Source organism: Scyliorhinus torazame, chromosome 17, assembly GCF_047496885.1.
Source record: "Scyliorhinus torazame isolate Kashiwa2021f chromosome 17, sScyTor2.1, whole genome shotgun sequence".
Taxonomy (NCBI): domain Eukaryota; kingdom Metazoa; phylum Chordata; class Chondrichthyes; order Carcharhiniformes; family Scyliorhinidae; genus Scyliorhinus; species Scyliorhinus torazame.
This window is the reverse complement of record NC_092723.1, coordinates 1,882,767-1,898,258: the sequence shown is the minus strand read 5'-3', so window position 1 is coordinate 1,898,258 and position 15,492 is coordinate 1,882,767. Positions and strand designations below refer to the sequence as shown.

The 15,492-nt window shown below is 49.9% G+C and overlaps 1 protein-coding gene across 1 annotated transcript in view; it reads right to left on the bottom strand.

Moving 5' to 3' along the window:
• Positions 1–14,831, bottom strand: part of LOC140394550 (interleukin-10-like) — a 37,455-nt gene extending 22,624 nt beyond the window's left edge. Inside the window, exons 1-2 of the mRNA XM_072481908.1 lie at positions 14,731–14,831; positions 13,297–13,387 (exon numbers count right to left, since the gene is read on the bottom strand). Coding sequence (XP_072338009.1) covers positions 13,297–13,387; positions 14,731–14,831 — 192 coding nt within the window. The remainder of the gene's footprint in view (positions 1–13,296; positions 13,388–14,730) is intronic.
• Between the last annotated feature and the right edge of the window lie 661 nt (positions 14,832–15,492).

Sequence of the window (15,492 nt, the reverse complement as noted above, 5' to 3'; positions counted from 1 at the left end):
TACTCACCTCCCAGAAGGCCCCTGCGCACCGCTGCCGCCGAAATCCAAAGGGCTGCTCCTGTAAAGGTAAGTGCTTTTAAACTCACTACTCACCTCCCAGAAGGCCCCTGCGCACCGCTGCCCCCGAAATCCAAAGGGCTGCTCCTGTAAAGGTAAGTGCTTTTAAACTCACTACTCACCTCCAAGAAGGCCCCTGCGCACCGCTGCCGCCGAAATCCAAAGGGCTGCTCCTGTAAAGGTAAGTGCTTTTAAACTAACTACTCACCTCCCAGAAGGCCCCTGCGCACCGCTGCCGCCGAAATCCAAAGGGCTGCTCCTGTAAAGGTAAGTGCTTTTAAACTAACTACTCACCTTCCAGAAGGCCCCTGCGCACCGCTGCCGCCGAAATCCAAAGGGCTGCTCCTGTAAAGGTAAGTGCTTTTAAACTAACTACTCACCTCCCAGAAGGCCCCTGCGCACCGCTGCCGCCGAAATCCAAAGGGCTGCTCCTGTAAAGGTAAGTGCTTTTAAATTCACTACTCACCTCCAAGAAGGCCCCTGCGCACCGCTGCCGCCGAAATCCAAAGGGCTGCTCCTGTAAAGGTAAGTGCTTTTAAACTAACTACTCACCTCCCAGAAGGCCCCTGCGCACCGCTGCCGCCGAAATCCAAAGGGCTGCTCCTGTAAAGGTAAGTGCTTTTAAATTCACTACTCACCTCCAAGAAGGCCCCTGCGCACCGCTGCCGCCGAAATCCAACATTAACTCCATTGCTTGTTTAAAAGTTATGTTGGCCCCATCAAACAATCTGTGTTAAATTTCTTTGTTGTTCACACCACAGTCTAACCTATCCTGCAGCATGTCATTTGGGGTGGCACAAAAATCATAATAGTCCAATAATTGCTTCAGTTTAGCAAAGTAATTTGTGATTGTTTTGGAGATCTCACCCTCAAATTAAAGTTTGAATCCCTGGAGTATGACTGATGATTGAGTTGCAATGGAGGCTTCATTAAATCCACAAGCTCACAAAGTGATTTGGAGTTGGGCATGTTTGGGGTTGTAAGACTGTGAATAAGGTTCTAGGTCTGAGTTCCACAAACACGGAGGAAAATTGCTTTGTGTTTCACCTCCTCCCCCATTTTGTTTGCTTAGAAATAATACCCATCGCCAAGTAATAGATAAGCGAACAAAGAACAAAGAAATGTACAGCACAGGAACAGGCCCTTCGGCCCTCCAAGCCCGTGCCGACCATACTGCCCGACTAAACTAAAATCTTCTACACTTTCTGGGTCCGTATCCCTCTATTCCCATCCTATTCATATATTTGTCAAGATGCCCCTTAAATGTCACTATCGTCCCTGCTTCCACCACCTCCTCCAGTAGCGAGTTCCAGGCACCAACTACCCTCTGTGTAAAAAACTTGCCTCGTACATCTCCTCTAAACCTTGCCCCTCGCACCTTAAACCTATGCCCCCAAGTAATTGACCCCTCGACACTGGAGAAAAGCCTCTGACTATCCACTCTGTCTATGCCCCTCATAATTTTGTAGACCTCTATCAGGTCGCCTCTCAACCTCTGTCGTTCCAGTGAGAACAAACCGAGTTTATTCAACCTCTCCTCATAACTAATGCCCTCCATACCAGGTAACATCCTGGTAAATCTCTTCTGCACCCTCTCTAAAGCCTCCACATCCTTCTGGTAGTGTGGTACCAGAATTGAACACTATACTCCAAGTGTGGCCTAACTAATAACAAAGAACAAAGAAATGTACAGCACAGGAACAGGCCCTTCGGCCCTCCAAGCCCGTGCCGACCATACTGCCCGACTAAACTACAATCTTCTACACTTCCTGGGTCCGTATCCTTCTATTCCCATCCTATTCATATATTTGTCAAGATGCCCCTTAAATGTCCCTATCGTCCCTGCCTCCACTACCTCCTCCGGTAGTGAGTTCCAGGCACCCACTACCCTCTGCGTAAAAAACTTGCCTCGTACATCTACTCTAAACTTTGCCCCTCTCACCTTAAACCTATGCCCCCTAGTAATTGACCCCTCTACCCTGGGGAAAAGCCTCTGACTAATGTTCTATATAGCTGCAACATGACTTGCCAATTCTTATACTCAATGCCCCGGCCAATGAAGGCAAGCCGTATGCCTTCTTGACTACCTTCTCCACCTGTGTTGCCCCTTTCAATGACCTGTGGACCTGTACTCCTAGATCTCTTTGACTTTCAATACTCTTGAGGGTTCTACCATTCACTGTATATTCCCTACCTGCATTAGACCTTCCAAAATGCATCGCCTCACATTTGTCCGGATTAAACTCCATCTGCCATCTCTCCGCCCAAGTCTCCAAACAATCTAAATCCTGCTGTATCCTCTGACAGTCCTCATCGCTATCCGCAATTCCACCAACCTTTGTGTCGTCTGCAAACTTACTAATCAGACCAGTTACATTTTCCTCCAAAACATTTATATATACTACAAAGAGCAAAGGTCCCAACACTGATCCCTGTGGAACACCACTGGTCACAGCCCTCCAATTAGAAAAGCATCCTTCCATTGTCACTCTCTGCCTTCTATGACCTAGCCAGTTCTGTATCCATCTTGCCAGCTCACCCCTGATCCCGTGTGACTTCACCTTTTGTACCAGATGTTACGAAGATGTTACGGTAATCTCCAAGGTGCTCAACGGATTGTGTCCAGTCCTCTGCGGAGGAGTCACATGTGGCTATTCATCCAAAGAGAAGCCTTCTGATGAATACTTCTTTACAGACTTTGATTAAAACAGGATACTTACAGGTGTTGGGCCAGAGGCAGGGTCAGGATAATTTATCCTTATTACCAGATGGAATGATGCACTTTCACAGACATACTTAGTGAACACAAAAGGTATTTATTAATAAGAATGGTGCAGCAGCCTCATAACTCTAGCTAACTCCCAAAATGTCTCTGCCACACTCTGAGACCCGATTGGTCACGCAGGCCATGTGACCCTTACTTTGCTGTGTTGCTCTTAAAGGGACATTACCACATCAGCTTTTACCAATATGGTGGTGAAGTCTGCCAAATTGGACACACAGATCGCACTGCAGTAACTCACCACTCTTATTTTCACAGCACCTCCCGTCTAATCTTTGCTACTGCCGCCTTTTCTGCTGGTAACATTATAAGAACATGAATATCTCAGTTTTCCAATCGGTTACTGTGGTAGTCTGTGTAGAAGTATTACGGAACCTGGTAATGCTGGAACACCATTGGTAGGTATTGTATGCTTCCTATTGGTCAAGCTGTATGGTAGTTCCGCCCTGCAAGGCGGGGTATAAGAGCCCGTGCCGCCCCAGCAGCCTTCATTCTGTACCTGAGCTGCTGGGGGAAACATCTAGCTTATTAAAACCTTCAGTTGGACTACAACCTCGCTTTAGTGGTCATTGATCGTGTATCAGTTACACACCATCATGATCTGATATTTGCTGCACCTTTATCATCACTGAATCAACAGTCTCTGAGCTGACAACACTGTGGGAGTTTCATCACCATGAATGATGCAACTGATCAAGAAACAGGAAAAATGCCCCTTTCTCAGGACTACGAGGATTGGACAATAAAGTAATTCAACCCAAATCGAAGAACAAACATTTAACTTGTGCTACAGTTCGAATCGTGGATATTTGCAGAATGGGTGTCTTAGTCTATTCAACAGTGAATGGGTTCAGGAGTCTTGCGATGTCTTTAGTTTTCATTGATTGTCAGCGACTTGCTTTTATTACAACTGCAAAACATGTTCAGTTAGTAAAGTAATGCACTGTCATGGATTTGTTCATGCAATTTCCTGTTAATTGGCTTATCACTTTCTACAGTAAACCCTGGGGCATGTCAGAGTTGCAAATGAACTTGGTGTTGATGCACATCAGTTTGGGTGATAGGTTTAATTGAAGATAGGAATCAAAACAAGCAAGGTGTTACATACAAACTCTCTATCAACTGTGAACACCCACCATTTGGATTACCAGCACAACTTCCTTAATTCTTCAGATATTTGCTTTTATTGTTCCAGGACAGATACCTCTGAAACTTGCCACTCCCACTCTCCTGGCTGCCCAGCTGCCGAGTTTCCTGCTAAAACTCAGCAGTTAGACTCAATTCAGCACAAGACATTAATCGTTGATTTAGGGCACAATTCTCCGTACAGATTTCGAAGTGTGCTAATGAGTGGGAACTGCCGCGAGCTTCCCGGCAATCAGCCCAGCGAGGCCGGCAACGCTATTCAACGTTAATTGGTCCATTTAACGAGGGCCCACGGGCTTCTAGCCGTAAATGAAGGCTCGCCAGCTGATTCGCCGGGACCACCCTCACCAGCCCCCCGCTAACAAGGTCGAGCAGCACTTGCTCAGCCAACCCCGCTCAGCTCACAACAATGTCGGCGACGAGAACAGCCCCAAGATTCGGTGATGTGGACCTGGTGAGACCCCTAGATGCGGTTGAGGTCAGGAGAGATGTCCTGGAACCCGAGGGTCCCAGAGGGTGAGCCAATGGACAGCCAGTGCTGCCTGGGATGAGGTGGCGGCGGCTGTGAGCTCGGGCAGTGTGACCAGGAGGGCTGGCCCCCAGTGCCATAAGAAGATCAACGACCTACACCGGGCAATACGGGTGAGTTGACACCAACACTCATCCCCCCCCCCCGCCCGAGACCTTGTCAGCCCCATGTGAGCATCCACACACCCAAACCTCTATGTGGCCCTCAACCCTCCCATCACCCCTCTCCCTTCAAACCCCAGCACTTCATTCACCGCCCCCCTCCCATCACTGTGAACCACGTGTGCGGCTAACGATGCCCTCTCTGTGTCTCCTCAGGAAAAGCTCTCGCACGATCGCTGCGAGATGGCCCAGACTGGTGGAGGGGTGCCGGACATAAGAATCCTTACCTCCTTCGAGGAAGAGGTCCTGGAAGTGACGGGTGTGGCCGAGGACCAAGGGGTCACCAACACAAAGGTTGGCGGATTCTGCAGAGGTGAGGATCCACTGGGCTCCACTCGGAGGACCTGTCCAACGTGAATTATTATTGCCTTACTGACTGACCACATGTTCATTTTCCCGCAGGTGGTCCAGGCAATGGCACTGGCCCATCCCTGGTGGTCCCTGTAGTGATCTCTGTATGTTTTTAAAAGAATATTTTTATTCTCCTCCTTTTTCACATTTTCTCCCTAATTTACACCCAACAATAATCAGTAACAAATCTAATGTCAATTCCCATATCAATAACAACGATCCCATCCTCCCACCAAACCCCCAAACAGCAGCCCGCATGTTAACATAAACAAATGACAAAGAGGAATCAGGAATCACCCATAGTCACCATTAACACACAACGCTCCCCTCCCCCCAACCCCCCCCCCCCCCCCCCCCGCGCAACGTTCACGCACATCTTCTACCCCCTCAAAGAGCCGGCTCGTCCTTGCCCTTGTGAAGTGTGCTTTGTATACCACCTTCAGCTGTATCAGCCCCAACCTCGCACGTGAGGTGGAGGCATTTACCCTCCAGAGCACCTCACATACCCTCCTCCATACCCTCTCCCAACTCTTCTTCCCACTTTGCTTTGATCCCTTCGAGTGGTGCCTTCTCCTCTTCCAAAATAGCCCTGTAAACCGCCGACACTACCCCCTTCTCCACCGGGAAGCTCTGTATCTCCTTTCTGGCAAAGTCTTGTATGTCTTGAACCTGCATGTATCTGAATATTTCCCCCTGCTCCAGCCCATACTTCGCTCCCAGCTCCTTCAATCCCTCAAAACAGCTCTCAAGAAACAAATCTTTTAGTGTTCTAATTCCTTTCTCCTCCCATCTCCGAAAATTTCCATCCCACTTCCCTGGCTCAAATCCATGGTTCCCCCGAATCGGCATTTCCCTTGAGCCTGCCCCAACCCGAAGTGTTGGCGAAACTGCCTCCAAATTCTCAATGAAGCTATTATTACCGGACTCCGTGAGTATCTCCCTGGGCCATCGGGAGCGGCGCTGTTGCTAGTGCTTTCAATCCCGACTCCCTGCACAAACTTTCCTCCATTCTGACCCACAGGGAATCAACCCCTCTGACCCAGCTCCGCACCTTCTCCACATTCACCGCCCAGTAGTAATACATGGTTCGGAAGATCCAAACCCCCTGCCTGCCTTCCCCTCTGTAGCAGTAACTTTCTAACTCTGGCCACCTTCCCTCCCCATATGAACGAGGTAATCATCCATTCAATCTCTCCAAAAAATGCCTACGGCAGGAAAATCAGCAGGCATTGAAAAATAAACAGGAATTGCGGCAGCACACTCATTTTAACTGCCTGTACCCGACCCGCCAGTGACAGAGGAAGGCCATCCCACCTTGCCAGATCAGCTTTCACTCTCCCCACCAAACTAGAAATGTTGTACCTGCGGAGCATCCCCCCCCCCACTCCCGGGCAACCTGCATCCCCAGATATCTAAAGTGAGTCCCTGCCCTACGGAATGGCAGCCCCCCCACCCCTGTCCCCACCCCCGGCCGAGACACCACAAAATACTCGCTCTTGTCTAGATTTAATTTGTACCCCGAGAAAGACCCAAACACTCGAAGCAGCTCCAGTATTCCCCCTATCGACACACTCGATTCCGACACGTATAACAAGTCATCGGCATATAAAGACACCCTATGTTCTATCCGCCCCGTACTATTCCTTTCCATACCCCAAACTTCTTAATGTGATGGCCAACGGCTCAATCGCGAGTGCAAACTGCAGGGGAGACATAGGACTGAGCTGATGTTGTTTGTACGGACACTCGACCTCGGCTTCTTTTAAGTAGCTTTGCCCAGTCCACAAATTTTGGTCCAATCCTAAACCACTCCAGAACTGCCATCAAGTACCCCCATTCTACCCGGTCAAATGCTTTCTTGGCGTCCATTGCCACAACCACCTGTTTCCTTCCCCTCCGCTGGTGCATAACCACGTTCAATACCGTCCTCACATTTGAAAAGAGCTGCCTCCCTCTCACAAACCCCGTCTGATCTTCATCTCTCACCTAGGGGAGGCACTCCTCCAGCCTACCCGCCAGTACCTTCGCTAATATCTTTGCGCCCACGTTTAAAAGTGATATGGGCCTATACGATCCACACTCTGCCGATCCTTATCTTTCTGAAGTAACAGGGAAATCGATGCCTGTCCCAAAGTTTGTGGTAACACCTCCTTCCCTATCGCCTCTTCAAACATCTCCACCATCAGCGGTACCAGCTTATCTTTGAATTATCCGGAAACCCATCCGGCCCCGCCACCTTCCCCGACTGCATCCTCCCAATCGCATCTTTTATCTCCTGCTCCATTATCTCTCTGTTTGTGTTAATACATGTTTAGTTAATGTGAAGTCAGTACAGACAGATGATCACTAGATGGCAACACTAACAGGACCCATAAAAGGAGTTTCCCGCTCTTTCTTTAGTTAGTGTGTGTGGAGAACAGCTGGAGTGAAGGCGTGATCAGATCAGAGTGTAGTGTAATATCATAATTGTTAATTTTTTCCAATCTTCCTTATTTTTTTTACAAGTCAAAATATTAAAGTGAAAGAACTCACAAGATTATTATTATATTACTCTATAAATAATTTGTCATCGAAGACCCACGTCGAACACTTTGACTGTTTATCATCAGAATTCAATACAACTCAGCAAGACAAACGAGTTTATATTACAATTCAGGAATATAACAGTCCCCTGTCCTGACTCCGAGAGCGTTTTCATTTTTCCTAGGAAGACACCGATCGATGTGTCACAGCTCTCATCCCCAGCCTCCACCAGCGCAGAAACACACAATTCGGTGGGAAACAATTGTCAGGCTTCTGGGGCACAATCTGGTGAGCACCACACAGCTGTTGATGTAAATAAGTAACCTTTATTGTCACAAATAGTCTTACATTAACACTGCAATGAAGTTACTGTGAAAATCCCCTAGTCGCCACATTCCGGCCCCTGTTCGGGTACACAGAGGGAGAATTCAGAATTCTCGGCTGGTACGGGAATTGAACCCGCGCTGCTGGCCTTGTTCTGCATCACAAACCAGCTGGCTAGCCCACTGAGCTAAACCAGCCCTATGGCTAAACTAGCCCTATTGCAAAAGGCGGAGACAGGAACCCCCAGGCGTGTCAGCAGTCGGACGTCTACTGGATCCCAGGACCAGCTGGGTCCCAGCCTGATGCTGAACCTCTGGAACAGGGTGACTGGAGCTGATGGAGATGTTAGGGAGCAGCCGGGACATTCAGGGGGAGATGTCAGCGTCACTCCAGCAGGTCCTGAGCAATTGTAGGAGATGTCGCAGGAGGGTGGCGACTCCAGTACACGACGTCAGCAGCATGAGTGGAGGTGTCCAAGGTGTCGTGCAGTCGGTGACGGCCATGGCTGAGGGTCTCGACACAATGTCTGACTCGCTGGAGGATGTGATCCAGTACCAGGCTGACCTTGATGAGGTTCTGCCGGACATGTCCCAGTCGCAGAAGGGCATGGCTGAGACACTGCAGAGCGTGGCCCAGTCACTGAGGAGCATCGCTAATGGCGTCAACACCATGGAGCAGGCATTGGGGAGCCACCAGGGCTGGCAGAGCCAGATGATGCAGGGGCAGCTGGGGCTCGAACACCTATACTCCCTGGGCCATTGTGGGCGTCCCCCTCTGGGTCCCTCCCTGGGCTGATGAATGGCTGGGTTCTCAGGATGGGGGGGGGGAGGGTACCTGCGCATGGGCGGCTGGGTTCTGGGAGGAGGCTCTGAGGAGGGTTAACGCATCCTCTGTGTGTGCTAGACTTAGCCTCATTCAATTGAAAGTAGGCCATAGTGCGCATATGACGGTGGCCAGAATGAGCAGGTTTTTTGAGTGGTGGAGGATAGATGTGGGCAGCGCGCGGGGGGATCCGCGAACCATGTCCACATGTTCTGGGCATGTCTGAAGCTGCAGAAATCTTGGTGGGGATTCGCTGCCGTGATGTCTGAGGTGCTGTGGGTGACGGTGGTCCCGAGTTCAGGATCGGCAATTTTTGGAGTGTTGGAAGACCCGGGAGTCCAGGGGTGAGAGAGACTGACATTTTGGCGTTTGCCTCTCTGGTAGCCCGGAGACGGATCCTGTTGGGATGGAGAGACGCGGGGCCGCCGAACCAGGGGGTTGTGGGTGAGCGACCTCGCGGAATTCCTTAGGCTAGAAATAAATCAAGTTCACCTTGAGCGGGACTGTGGAGGGGTTTGCCCGGAGATAAAGATGGCTACGGGCACGGTAGCACAGTGGGTAGCATACTATTGCTTCACAGCTCCAGAGTCCCAGGTTCGATTCCGGCTTGGGTCACTGTCTGTGCGGAGTCTGCACGTTCTCCCCGTGTGTGCGTGGGTTTCCTCCGGGTGCTCCGGTTTCCTCCCACAGTCCAAAGATGTGCAGGTTAGGTGGATTGGCATTGATAAATTCTCCCTCTGTGTACCCGAAAAGGCACCGGAATGTTTATTATTATATTATTATTTACCGATTTCTTCCAGAATGTTTAAGAAGTCAGCAGGGGGAGGAGGGATTGTGAGGTTAACAAAAGAGGAGGCAGTGAGGGTGAGGGTGTTGGTTATTTGTTTGTTATGAGATTGTTGTTGTGTTTGATGATATAAATGCCGGATTAAAAACATTTTAATAAAATGTATTTGCCAACTCACCCACTCACTAAACGTGTCTAAATCACAGGCAGCACGGTGGCGCAGTGGGTTAGCACTGCTGCCTCACAGCGCCGAGGTCCCAGGTTCGATCCCGGCTCTGGGTCACTGTCCGTGTAGAGTTTGCACATTCTCCCCGTGTGTACGTGGGTCTCAGCCCCACAACCCAAAGATGTGCAGGTAGGTGGATTGGCCACGCTAAATTGCCCCTTAATTGGAAAAAATGAATTGGGTACTCTATATTTGAAAAAAAAACTTGTCTAAATAACCATGAAGCCTCTCAGCATCTGCCTCACCCCCTCAACACTCACCAGATTTTGTGTCATCAGCAAACTTGGAAATATTGGGCATGATTCAGTGGACTGGAAATCTCCCCAAAAGGGACGAAAGTCCCCTCGCGAGCGGGTTCAGCTGCGTGTTTCCCAGCACTCGCAGGGTTGAGGAACACATGGCTATTCAACGCGACTCGCTTTGAATCAGGGGCCTGACTGGGGAAGGTGCGGCCGAGGTCGCACACAGCTCCATTTGTGAAAGGTGTGCTGATCCCCAAGGCCATCAAAAAAAATCTCTGATCTCACCCCGGCCCCTTGTGGTTGACTCTTAATTGCCGCCCGCTGAAATAGCCAAGCAAGCCACTCAGTTCAAGGGTAAGGGTGGGCAGCAAATGCACAACCAGCCACACCGAAATCCCAAGAACCAATAAAAAAAGTATCAGTTCTACCTACCGCCCCTCAATTTCGCAATCTGTCCCGCTCCTCCTCAATCCACTGGCTGACACCTCGCACTCTCACAATAATCCAATTTTCAAGCTTGTTCCTCAGAACCCCAGCACCCACAGCCTTCCTGGTGATTTCCTTACTTCCCATTTCTTTATTATTTTGCCGTTATCATTTTGACCCGTGGATGGTTAATGGACACGTATCTTTAAGTCTAGCAGCAGAAAGAATGAGGAATTTAAATGTTGCAGCATAGTGTGTGGTGCTAGTTTTCGAACAGTAGAACCCAGTCTTTATGGCACCCGAGAGGTGGGGTGGCACTCGGTTCGATTGGTTTCGATGAATTAGCCAAACGGCCGTATTCTGCCCGGTAACAGATGGGTCCTGCCCGAGCGGAATGATTTCCACAGACCGAAGTGAAGCAGAGTTGGTCCTGGATGCTTAAGGAACAAGGAGCTGTGAGTGCCTGCTCTTCCTCTCTTCTCTCTCTCTTCTCTCTCTCTCTCTCTTTCCAGAAATTCCGTGAGCTGCTGTATTTCTGAAGCTATGGAGACCTGAATGAATGAATCTACAGTGAACACCTCAAACTGAAAGCCTAAATTTAAGGAAGGTGTAAGACAACCATCTGAAAAAGACTTATAACCTGTTCATTATTATTTTTATACCCCTCTTCTCCTCTCTGTGTTTGTCTGTCTGGCGTGTGTGTGTGTTTGTGTGGTGTGTGTGGTGTGTGTGGTGTGTGTGTATGTGTGTGTGTGTGGTGTGTGTGTTTGTCTGGTTTGTGTGTGTCTTTGTGTGGTGTGTGTGGTGTGTGTGGTGTGTGTGTATGTGTGTGTGTGTGGTGTGTGTGTTTGTGTGGTGTGTGTGTGTGTTTGTGTGGTGTGTGTTTGTGTGGTGTGTGTGTTTGTGTGGTGTGTATGTATATACAAGTTCAAGTGGGGATTATGATTGAGATAATAGTTAACCAGTTGGATTTGCTGCATATTTCATTATAGTTCTTGCTGTGAATAAAAAGTAACTGTGTTTAAATTTACAAACCTGGTGACTGTAATTATTGGGCGGCCAAGATGCAAAGACTGTGGGTATTTTTCTAAAAATTATTGGTTAATTCACTTGTGTTGCCACTCCAGGTTAAGTGGGGCTAGAACTGACCCTGCACTAGCCCAGGGTGTTGCACTCCAGGTTAAGTGGGGCTAGAACTGACCCTGCACTAGCCCAGGGTGTTGCCACTCCAGGTTAAGTGGGGCTAGAACTGACCCTGCACTAGCCCAGGGTGTTGCCACACCAGGTTAAGTGGGGCTAGAACTGACCCTGCACTAGCCCAGGGTGTTACCACTCCAGGTTAGGTGGGGCTAGAACTGACCCTGCACTAGCCCAGGGTGTTGCCACTCCAGGTTAGGTGGGGCTAGAACTGACCCTGCACTAGCCCAGGGTGTTACCACTCCAGGTTAGGTGGGGCTAGAACTGACCCTGCACTAGCCCAGGGTGTTGCACTCCAGGTTAAGTGGGGCTAGAACTGACCCTGCACTAGCCCAGGGTGTTGCCACTCCAGGTTAGGTGGGGCTAGAACTGACCCTGCACTAGCCCAGGGTGTTACCACTCCAGGTTAGGTGGGGCTAGAACTGACCCTGCACTAGCCCAGGGTGTTGCACTCCAGGTTAAGTGGGGCTAGAACTGACCCTGCACTAGCCCAGGGTGTTGCCACTCCAGGTTAGGTGGGGCTAGAACTGACCCTGCACTAGCCCAGGGTGTTGTAACACCAGGTGTGGTGCCCACACTTGCTACCTGCTACAGATACCCTGAGCAATCAAGCACCCAGCTCACAATGCCCTCTCTTTGTCCGTGCAGGAGAAGATAGCCCATAATAAGCATGAAGGGGCGGAGACAGGGGTGAAATCCCAGAGATTCGAGTTCTCACCCCCGATGAGGAACGGGCCCCGCAGATTGTGGGGTTGGCCTAGGAGAGAGCAGACACCCACACCTGCGCCAGAGAGGTGAGGATGCACTGCCCCTTCACCCAGGTGACCTGTCTCAAGTCAGTTGCTCATGTCAGACAAAATGATCCTTTGCTCTCACTGACCACGGACGGGATTCTCCGACCCCCCGCCGGGTCGGAGAATCGCTGGGGGGGCGGAGTGAATCCCGCCCCGCCGCTCAAACGCCGGCTGCCGAATTCTCCGGCGTCGGTTTGTGGGCGGGGATCACGCCGCGTCGGTCGGTGGCCGTTGGTAGTGGCCCCCCCCCCCCCGCCGATTCTCCGGGCCCCTTTTTCGGCCGGTGCCGCTGGCGTGGATTAGACATGATCAATACCGTCAGGACCTGGCTTGGAGGGTGGCCGGCGGAGTCCTTGTTGGGGGGGGGGGGCAAGGGGGGATGCGGCCCCACGGGGGACCCCCACAGTGGCCTGGCCCACGATTGGGGCCCACCGATCTGCGGCCGCACCTGTGCCGTGGGGGCACACTTTCCCTCCGCTCTGCCCTCTGTAAGGCTCCGTGATGACTGGTGCAGAGAAGAAATGCCCGGCGCATGTGCAGGAAATATGGCAGCGGTTCTGCGCATGTGCCAACTCGCGCCGGCCTGCGAAGGCCCTTTGGCACGGCGCCAACCCCTCCAGCGCCGGCCTAGCCCCCGGAAGTACGGAGAATTCCGCACCTTCCGGGTGGTCCGACGACGGAGTGATTCACGCCGCTCTTTGCCGTCGGTACGTCCCGCCCCGCCAATTGCAGGAGAATCTCACAGTGCTAATGGGCCGAACTTATCCCCACTTTCCAAATGCTCAGTTATTTCATCCTTAATAACTGACTCCAGCATTTTATCTACCACCGATGTCAGGCTAGTCGGTCTATAATTCTCCGTTTTCTCGCCCCCTTTTTTTTCAAAATGGGGTTACATTAGCTACCCTCCAATCCAGTGGAACTCTTACAGAGTCTATAGAATGCTGGACAATGATCACCAAAGCATCCACTATTTCTAAGGCCACTTCCTGAGGTACTCTGGGATGCTGAGCTCTGGCACTGGGGACATATCGGGTTTTAATCTCATCAATTTCCCCAATACAATTTCCTGACTAATGCGGATTTCCTTCAGTTCCTCCTTCATGCTCGACCCTCTGTCCCCGAGTATTTCTGGAAGGTTTATTGTGTCCTCCTTAGTGAAGACAGATCCAAAGGACTTGTTCAGCTGGTCTGCCATCTCTTTGTTGCTCATTATGAATTCACCCGATTATGGGCAGCACGGTGGCGCAGTGGTTAGCACTGCTGCCTCACGGTGCTGAGGTCCCAGGTTCGATCCCGGCCCGGGGTCACTGTCCGTGTGGAGTTTGCACATTCTCCCCATGTTTGCGTGGGTTTTGCCCCCACAGCCCAAAGCTGTGCAGGGTAGGTGGATTGGCCACGCTAAATTGCCCCTTAATTTTGAAAATTGAATTGGATACCTGATTCTAACGTAAGGGACCTACATTTGTCTTCACCAGTCTTTTTCTCTTCACATATCTATAGAAGCTTTTATAGTCAGTGTTTAAGTTATCTGCAAGCTTACTCTCATATTTTATTTTCCCCTTCCGAATTAAACCATTTGTCCTCCTCTGTTGAATTTTAAATTCTTCCCAGTCCTCAAGCTTGCTGCTCTTTCTGGCCAATTTATCTGCCTCCCCTTTGGCTTGAACACTATCCCTGATTTCCCTTGTTAGCCATGATTGAGCCGCCTTCCCCGTCTTACTCTTGCGCCAGACAGGGATGTACAATTGTTGAAGTTCATCCACGTATCCTTTAAGTGTCTGCCATTGCATATCCACTGTTAGCCCCTTCAGAATCCTTTGCCAGCTTATCCTAGCCAATACACATCTCATACCATCAAAATTAGCTTTATTTAAGTTCAGGACCCTAGTCTCAGACTTAACCTTGATACTCTCCACCTCAGTGTAGAATTCTACCATATTATGGTCACTCTTCCCTAAAGGATCTTGCACCACAACGTTGCCAATACCCAGTCGAGGATAGCCTGCTCTCTAGTTGGTTCCTCGATGTATTGGTCGAGAAAACCATCCCTTATTCATTCCAGGAAATCCTCCTCCATCACATTTCTATCAGTATGATTATCCCAATAAATATGCAGATTGAATTCACCCATAGTAATTGCATGCATCTGTAATTTCCTGTTTGATGCCATCCTCAATGTCACAACTACTGTTTGGTGGTCTGTAACAACTCCCACTCATGTTTTTTGCCCTTTGGTGTTCCGCAGCTCCACCTATACAGATTCCACATCGTCCACGCTAATGCCCTTCCTCACTGTTGCGTTAATCTCCTCTTCAACCAGCAACGTTACCCCACCTCCCTTTCCTTTCCTTCGATCTTACCTGAATATTGAATACCCCTGGATGTTGAGTTCCCATCCTTGGTCATTCTGGAGCCAGGTCTCCGTGATCTCAATTACATCATATCTGTTACTGATTGTCATCGCAGTTAATTCATCAACCTTATTACAAATGCTCCTCGCATTGAGACACAGACAGGGCTTGTTATTTAGACATTTATTGCCCTTTTAGAATTATGATGTAATGTGGCCCTTTTTGATTTTTGTCTTTGGTTTCTCTTCCTTCCACTTTTCCCTTTACTGCCTTTGTTTCTGTCCCCACCTTACTTCCCTCCGACTTCCTGCATCGGTTCCCATCGCTCTGCCATTTAGTTTAAACCCTCCCCAACAGCACTAACAAACACTTCTCCTAGGACATTGGTTCCAGTCCTGCCCAGGTGTAGACCGTCCAGTTTGTACTTGTCCCACCTCCCCCAAAACCGGTTCCAATGTTTCAGTAATTTGAACCCCTCCCTCTTGCCCCATCTCGCGGGCCACGCATTCATCTTATCTATCCTGACATTCCTTTTTAAAAATAAATTTAGAGTACCCAATTATTTTTTTTTCCAATTAAGGGGCAATTTAGCGTGGTCAATTCACCTAACCTGCACATCTTTGGGTTGTTGGAGTGAAACCCACGCAGACACGGGGAGAATGTGCAAACTCCACATGGACAGTGACCCAGAGCCGGGATTCGAACTCGGGTCCTCGGCGCCGTAGTCCCAGTGCTAACCACTGCGCCACATGCTGCCCTCTGACATTCCTA